The 8,553-nt window shown below is 56.4% G+C and overlaps 1 protein-coding gene across 1 annotated transcript; it reads right to left on the bottom strand.

Moving 5' to 3' along the window:
* Positions 1-235: 235 nt before the first annotated feature.
* On the bottom strand, positions 236-7,718 carry LOC144717988 (uncharacterized). The gene is made up of 5 exons (XM_078593848.1): positions 7,531-7,718; positions 5,839-5,943; positions 4,352-4,486; positions 3,849-3,951; positions 236-2,492 (listed from the first exon to the last, which is right to left on the bottom strand). Exons 1-5 carry the CDS (start codon positions 7,716-7,718, stop codon positions 2,478-2,480), a joined length of 546 nt encoding a protein of 181 aa, XP_078449974.1. The 3' UTR covers positions 236-2,477.
* Positions 7,719-8,553: the final 835 nt, after the last annotated feature.

An 8,553-nucleotide genomic window follows, 5' to 3' on the forward strand; every position in this document is an offset into this window, starting at 1 on the left:
CCTTCTGAAAGAAGAGCGATTTCTTGGGTAAATAAAGGCATTGGGACTTTTGTGAAACCTTTGTAGCCGTGGCACGCACCGCGCGAGGCGCAGTCGAGCCGAGGGGAGGATGAGTGGGAGACGAGCGAGGGGCGGGAGAGGGGAAGGGAGCCCGGGACTGAAGCCCCCACCAAGAGGGTCAGAGAGGGGGGAGGGCACGGCTCAAGATGAGCAGCAGTGGACTCAGAGGCAGAAGTGGTTGGTTGACAACTCGTTTATTATTCATGAGTGTACAGAAGTGAAACTCAAAGGGACTTCCGTTGTACGATCAGGGGATGACCATCGATGAATATGAATGCACCGAATAAGAACATCGGCTCCCGAACGCGTCACCTTAAATCATTGACATCTTTTTCGGCTACAATCATCACAATGTTCACACAGAATCGAGACCCTTAGTCGCGAGGGAGGGATAAGGGGTTAAACAAACAAGGAACAACAATCATGCCAACAATGGAATATCAAACAATTTTCACAATGCCTATCTAAAACTAATTGTTTCCACATCCCACCAGTCGTACGACCTTCTGGGAGTGCATCCTATCAGCAGCATTGATTCAGCGCAAGCAACAGGGCGAATACGTGGACTTTTTCAAGCTCATTTGGGAAGCTGAGAAAGATAACTCTTATCGCCACGTCGTTACTTCACTTGCGTCTCACTGAGTCTCGAGGCTCTTTTCTCAGGAGGGTCCTGCCAAGTCTTCGCAGTAGGTGGGGGCTGCTGCTGCTGCTGTGATATCAATTGAGTGATTTGAAGTATCATGTTACATTCGTGTGGTGTTGTTTAGCTATGGGAGGAAACTGGCGAACCCGGAGCCAAGCCAATGGAGTAGGGGGACATGGACATTTACAGATAGACAGGAGCCCGAACCCGGTATCGAACCCAGGTTCCTCTTGCCGCGAAGTGGTACCACACCACATGGTATTACACCGAGGACTATGTTACACAAAAACGACGTTGGTTGTGTTTACCTGACTCAAGGATTTGCACCCAAACCCCAGGTAGACAGCTCGCGCCGTGTCGCCGTTGAGACGTCGTCAGTGAGAGCCGCCACGCATTTGAACCCGTTGAGTTTGGCAGCAGCACGATGGGGATGCGTTCACATTTTGTGAATTGTCAGGGGCCGAACTAAAGTCCACCAGGGGCCGCCAGGGGCCCGCGGGCCTGGCAGTGGAGAACGCTGCTGGAGCGAAACGCTGAATCTCGAGCTGCCGCTCCACTTCATGCCATGTACGGAGCACAACTATCGAATGGTTTGTGTCTATTCCACCAGAAGGGGCGGGGCTGTAGCGACCGAGGGGAGGGGCTGCAGGGGAATAGATCAGCGAGGGACGGCACCACGTAGTAGTAGTAGTAATAACAGCAGTACTGGAATAATAATTCGTAACGAGGAGTCGCGCGCTCTCGATGAGAGACGACGACTCAGAGGCGCGAGGAGGAACCACAGACGAGCAAGAAGGCAGCAGCAGCCAAACCCCCCTTCTCCCCAAGTTCTGCGGTCCTTTATATATGAAAGCGTTGTCGGCCAATGAATGGACCTCTAAATGTGGAAGGAAAGCCCACGCGTGCTGCACTGCCTCCTGGCGAGCCACGGCGCGGCTCCTCCTCGACGCCCACGGGAAGGGAGCTTGACAACATTCGTGCGGTGATTCACCAACCCTCGCCGCTGCCTCAGCACAGTGCTGGATCACAGGCACACGATGCATTGGGGACTAAGAGCAGCAAGTTGGCAGAGATGGAAATTGAGGGCCGTGCGTTACCAATACCGAAGCAATGCGAGATGCAGTGACGTCCCTGGTGTGACGCGTTCGTACGCTCTCGTGGCGTCACTGCGGTACGGCAGCCTGGATGCGCAGGTGCAGGAGCGCTGCAAAGGGCTGTAACGACGCATCCGTTTTTATCGATGACTATGGGTGATGTGCACATCGTATGGTGCGTGAGAACACGTGGTCTGGTGACGCCGCCGCCGCTGCTGCTTTCGTGGGCAGTGGTGCACAAGCACAGCCAATAAACTCACCACGTCCCATGTCAAGAACAACACCGTGACTTCCGTCATCGGACATATAATAGGCGACGTTTCGGGCAATGGCCCTCTATGTGATGTGAAGAAGAGCCATTGCCCGAAACATCGCGGATTGTATATATGTAATGCCACAGCGCTCTAGACGAATGTATTTTGAGTTTCAAGGCGGTGCAGATTCTCTGCGCACACGAGCGGATGTGTCGGGGGCGCCAGGGATAAGTGAGTCGTCGTGGCGTGGTGATGAGAGGAGATGGTCGACGTGCGGAGATTGCTTCAGATCATCACGCACGCCGGGACAGCCGCGCAGCGCTGCTGCTGGTGTTTGATGCCTCTGGTTGTTGTTGTTGTTGATGATGTTATTTTGATGTTGTGTTATCCTCGGGTCTGAGTGTTCGGCAAGGCACGTCCTGGGTTTTACATTCCCGACATCTGCAAAGGGAAATGTACACACAGAACCGTGACGACGATAACGATGCCCACTCGTGTCGCATCGCGCATGGTGTCCGCTCCTCGCGCTCGCGGAGAGAAAGAGCGCGGAGACGACTCAGGGGAGGAACCACGGACGAGGAGGAGGAAGGCAGCAGCAGCAACAGCCACCCGGTGCTTTAGTGTTCATCCTCCCACTGCGCTACGAACCCGGCAACTCATATTCTTTGGTTCTTTCGGTAAAGTCACGTAAAATAAAAAAAAAACCACGACGTTTCGATCGCAACACAAGCGGTCGTCATCAGGAAAAGGGGGTTAGCCTCTAAAGGCAAACTGTTGATAAAGGTTTAAAATGGGCGTAGCCTAAGTGTCAGCAGCATGGGCGGGGCAGCGAATGTGAATGTGAGTGATGGGCGATGGCCGGCGTTGGTGGTGGGTTTCCACCAATTAAAGGGCTGCCAGGTAAAGTTTTTTTTTTACGTGACTTTACCGAAAGAACCAAAGAATATGAATTGCTGCAGTCACGAAAGTTTTAAGTCAGAACCCGGAAACCTTTCCACATTACTGTGACAGTGCCAGTCTCCCCATAGAACAATCACTGCTAACGACTCAAGTGCGCAGAAGACCGTGACAACGTTACGCGGACGGTGGTTTAGCGCGACGAACCCCGCGACCTGACCTCGACTCCCGGTCACAGCTCTCATCAGTTCTATGTGGCTCGATGTGGCTCTATATGGCTCGATGTGGCTCGATGTGGCATGAGCTGCCCTGCTGCGGCTGGGTGCCGCGGTCAGTCGTGGTGAACGCGAAGAGCGCAGGGAGACTTCCCGCTCTCCAACGATTCTGGGCGCATTGGTGCTCACTCCCGTGTACAGCTCTGCAGAGCCAGTGGTGGCCATTCCACAGTCCCATTGCGGCGTGAGTCTCTCTAGAGGACAATAGCTGTTGACTTTCCCACAAAGTGGTCGCACGTTTATCAACCGCTTGGAGGAATATTGGGCTGAGTCAACCCCCAACTCGAATTCGAGCTCGTGACCTCAGGATTGCGAGCCGCTCGCTCTCCCACCGAGGCACCGCGGCTGGGATAACGAGGCCCAGGTGACAACTCCCAGTGACGTCACTGAGGCATTAACATGACGCGGGATTGGCGAGTGACGTGCTGCGGCGTGTTACATATGAAGTCTCCCGGTGGGTTTACGATGCCGTCCCCAGAGTTCTACAATGGAGCAGCATTTCGGTGTGAGGACTGGGCCAGCGATGGATCGGAAAGTCAATTGCCAATGAGAGCCACTCTCCTCGGCCACCGAGTGCCAGGGCCTTCAGAGGGGCGCTTGTGCCAGACTGGGTGCACCTGGGTACCTGCAGCGTGATCTGTATGAATTCCTTGAGCTTCTGGAACTCGCCCGTGTCGCTGGACCCGTAGATGGGCGGCGGGTTGTCAAGGAGCAGGCTGTGTTTGCGGCTGCGAGGAGGGGGAGGGGGGGAGGGCAAGGCGGCACATCAATCCCGGCAAGCCGGCACGTTAAGGGGGGGCCTCCTGTGGTTTCCTGCCGCGCGTGCCCAGACAGGCAGACTTGGCACGCGGACTTCGACCTGCATAGAGACCCAGTCAGAGGCACAGAGAAGTAGTGGCCTCTATGTGTGTTGTTAAGAAAGGTGATTGCCCGAAACGTTGCCTATTCTATATTTTCCTTTCATGCCACACACTGTTGCTGATGAGTGTGTTGAGTTTTTTTTATTTTGTTAAGTAACAGCTCACACGTCGTTTAACGTGGCCGTCCGTCCATCTCTCCAGCCAGCAACACTGTTTGTAGAAAAGAGTGTCGTGCTCCCTCCCTCCTCCCTCCCTCCTCGCTCCTCACCCGCGGCGGCTCTCGAGCAGAGACAGCAGCAGCTTGCTGGCCGCCTGCTTGTGCCGGTAGCGGCTGAAGCCGTTGGTGAAGATGGCATCAGCCTGGCGCTTGCCGAGCACGGGCTCGCTCGTCTTCATGGCGTAGCTGCACACAGCGCCGGGCGGGGGGGGGGGTCCAGGTACCGGCCACGACGCACATCAGAGGGCGTGAATGTCCCAAGCGGTTCCCCTACGCATTGCCCAGCAGCGCCGTGAAGCCTCAGTGAGTGAGTTCCTTCATGAAGTGGTGGAGCCAGCTGACCAGGATTGGGAAAAACATCGCCCACTTCCACCCAGGCAACTGAAGAGCACTGCCTTAGTGTTTATAATCTAACACTAAAACTCACAATAACATTTAAGAAGCACAGTTAAGAGACAAAGACACATACTATATGTTTTGACGCTTTTTACCTAACATCTCATCAATGGTCATCGTAGTGGGCCAGGGACCCAGTGGTGACTCTCGCGCCTCACAGTAAGAAGCGTTCTGGCTCGACTCCCGACTCGGGCGCCCTGACTGTGTGGAGTTTGCGTGTTGTCCACTCCCGACTCGGGCGCCCTGACTGTGTGGAGTTTGCGTGTTGTCCACTCCCGACTCGGGCGCCCTGACTGTGTGGAGTTTGCGTGTTGTCCACTCCCGACTCGGGCGCCCTGACTGTGTGGAGTTTGCGTGTTGTCCACTCCTGACTGCGTGGAGTTTGCGTGTTGTCCACTCCCGACTCGGGCGCCCTGACTGTGTGGAGTTTGCGTGTTGTCCACTCCCGACTCGGGCGCCCTGACTGTGTGGAGTTTGCGTGTTGTCCACTCCTGACTGCGTGGAGTTTGCGTGTTGTCGACTCCTGACTGCGTGGAGTTTGCGTGTTGTCCTCCTGTCCTGCAGAGTGCGCGCGTGGGCGATTGGTGGGGCGTAAAGGTGAATGTGCTACGAAGCCGACAACCCGAGTTGGATTGCCGCTCATGATCAACATCAGTGATTCATATCTTAAACCGTCTTGTTACTGGACCTCCCTTAGGTCGACTCAGCTTTAAACGAGTACCTGTTGCGGTGTGTAAACATCAGCACTAGGGAGACAAAGGCGGCTGGGCGTGGTGCTGGCCACCCACCCCCTCGTGTGCCGTGCCGGTAATGATAGGTGCTCGCTCGCAGCAATTGCCTCAACAATCTGTTAAAGTCAGAGTGTGCAAATGTGTGCGTGGTGTTTGTATATTCTCTCCCTGTTCTGCATAGGTTTCCTCCGTCTTTTCCGTGTTCCTCCAATAGCTAAAACAAACACTCAATGCTGACTAATTACACTGCACATTACTCAGTTGGGATTTACCTGCAGCAGCAGCAGCAGCAGCATCGTCTCACCTGCTGAGACCCTCCCCCTCGCGACCAGGCGCCACGCGACTAAGCGAGGCTGCCCTGGGCGAGCGAGCGAGCGAGCGACAGACCCCGAGCTGAGCCCCCCCACTTACCCGAGGCGTGCCGCCACCAGCCCGTCCATGTACCTGCGCGCAGACATCTGGCCGAGCACGTGGCGGTAACCGCTCGTGAACAGCCCGTCCGCGTGGCGCTCCGACCTGCGCACAGCGCACAGCGATCACCTATGAAGCGGGTGGTGGGGCGAGGCGCAACGCCTGCCCGGTCGCCTTTGTCTCCCCAGTGCTCGTGTTTACGCACCGCACCAGGTATTCATTTGAAGATGAGTTCCACCTGGCGGAGACCCAGGGTCCAGGACCGGTTCAGATAATCGTCACTGATGTTGATCATGGGCGGGACAGTTCCCTAATACAAGGTGGTCCACTGCTCTCTGCGAGTTACTAACAGACATTGCTTGCTGCTGTATCTCATCACAAGATGACGTCAATGACAGCACAGCTGGAATAGCATCGGGGGTGGGGGTGTAATAATTGTATGATTACTATGATAATGTGTCATATCTGTGTGTAAGCCAGTCGCTTTCGGTGTACTAGGCGGTGTTTATCGCGACGGCATCGCGCGCGCAGGATTAGGGCAAAATGATTCACGAGAAGAGACCCGCTCTTCCCGCCGCTCTCAGCCCTAATCTCGGCCGCGTTCCTGCCGCCCAATCACCTCGCCCCGCGTGGCGAGAGCGCGCGCGGACACATTTCACGCCTTGTGAGATCTCCATTGAGCAGCGCAGAGAGAAACTCTCCTGCCCCCCCTATCTCGCTCTCTCCCTGACATCCATTCCAGCGTCGTAGCTTAATGCGCTCACCCCCCACCTCTTTCTCTCTCCCCTCATTTGCGTTTACAAGGTCGTTTGCACGCCTATTATGAGACCGCTGATCAAGAGCTTCTGTAAAAACGAAGTCGCTTGCTTGTCAATCAAAGAGCAGAGATGACGTCAACGTGACCAAAGCCGCTACGACCACCTCCTCCGCTGCTATCATCTTTCTCCTCTCCGCCAGGTCGCGCAGCTGCTTCGCAGGAGGCGCGCAGCGATCTCCAAGCTCGGCCCTGGGAACCTCATCACACCGTCTGCTCTTAGACTCACACAGAGACCCATAGACTCACACAGAGACCCACAGACTCACACAGAGACCCGTATACTCACACAGAGACCCACAGCCTCACACAGAGACCCTTAGACTCACACAGAAACCCAGAAACTCACACAGAGACCCACAGACTCACACAGAGACCCATAGACTCACACAGAGACCCACAGACTCACACAGAGATCCACAGTCTCACACAGAGACCCATTGACTCACATATGGACCAATAAACTCACACAGAGACACGTAGACTTACACAGAGACCCACAAACTCACACAGAGACCCACAGACTCACACAGAGACCCATAGACTCACACAGAGACCCAGAGACTCACACAGAGACCCATAGATCTGCCCCGACAGACTCCCACCATCTGCTCTTAGGTCTTCTCTTTCCCTTGGTCGCTGGGCTCGTGGAGACCGCTCCACTGTCCGTCTGGGCCCCCATCCCCTCCCTCCTCCCCCTACCTCCCCCATGCTGAACTCGCGTCCCGCATGGCGATGGGAATAGTGGGAGTGGTGGGAGGCGATGGGAGTGGTGGGAGGTGATGGGAGTGGTGGGAGGTGATGGGAGTGGTGGGAGAGGTGGGAGATGATGGGAGTGGTGGGAGAGGTGGGAGTCGGTGGTGGAAGGGCACCCTTACCGCGTCGGGTCCGTGGGTGTTGGGGCCGCCCAGGGGTGCGGGCTGGCGCACGCGACGAGTCCCAGCAGCAGCAGCAGCAGCGCGGAGCGGCACGCGGCTCCGCGTGCCATGACGCGGCCACCGGGCGCGGGGGGTGGGGGGGGGCTTGGGGGCTCCTGCGTCCATCGGGCACACAGCGCAGGCGCCATCCCTCCCATCAACATCCCCCAACCGCCATCCCTCCCATCAACATCCCCCAACCGCCATCCCTCCCATCAACATCCCCCAACCGCCATCGCTCCCATCAACATCCCCCAACCGCCATCCCTCCCATCAACATCCCCCAACCGCCATCCCTCCCATCAACATCCCCCAACCGCCATCCCTCCCATCAACATCCCCCAACCGCCATCCCTCCCATCAACATCCCACAGCCGCCATCCCTCCCATCAACATCCCCCAACCGCCATCCCTCCCATCAACATCCCCCAACCGCCATCCCTCCCATCAACATCCCCCAACCGACATCCCTCCCATCAACATCCCACAACCGCCATTCCTCCCATCAACATCCCCCAACCGCCATCCCTCCCATCAACATCCCCCAACCGCCATCCTTCCCATCAACATCCCCCAACCGCCATCCCTCACATCAACATCCCACAACCGCCATTCCTCCCATCAACATCCCACAACCGCCATCCCTCCCATCAACATCTCACAACCGTCATCCTACCATCAACATCCCCCAACCGCCATCCCTCCCATCAACATCCCACAACCGCCATCCCTCCCATTAACATCCCCCAACCGCCATCCCTCCATTCATCTGCCATAACCTCCCATCACCTCCGATCTGTCTCACCGCTTCTCCTAACCTCCCGTCCATCTCATCCCTCCTATCACCTTCCATCACCTCTCTCAGCCTCCCATCCCTCTGCCAACCTCTCATCCCTCCGTTCTCCGATCATCACCTCCGATCATCACCTCCTATCTCTCCCATCATTCACTACTCCGCCCCCCACCTCTCCCCACAATAGCGCA

The sequence above is a fragment of the Lampetra planeri genome, chromosome 4 (genome assembly GCF_965212315.1).
Source record: "Lampetra planeri chromosome 4, kcLamPlan1.2.h2, whole genome shotgun sequence".
Lineage (NCBI taxonomy): Eukaryota > Metazoa > Chordata > Hyperoartia > Petromyzontiformes > Petromyzontidae > Lampetra > Lampetra planeri.

Excerpts from the sequence above, each read along its gene's own strand:
- LOC144717988 (XM_078593848.1), bottom strand. The coding sequence starts at position 7,718 with ATGGCGCCTGCGCTGTGTGCCCGATGGACGCAGGAGCCCCCAAGCCCC. Across the intron at positions 5,944-7,530 it reads ACACCCACGGACCCGACGCG|GTCGGAGCGCCACGCGGACG; the intron begins GTAAGGGTGCCC and ends CGCTGTGCGCAG. Across the intron at positions 4,487-5,838 it reads CTGGTGGCGGCACGCCTCGG|CTACGCCATGAAGACGAGCG; the intron begins GTAAGTGGGGGG and ends CGCTGTGTGCAG.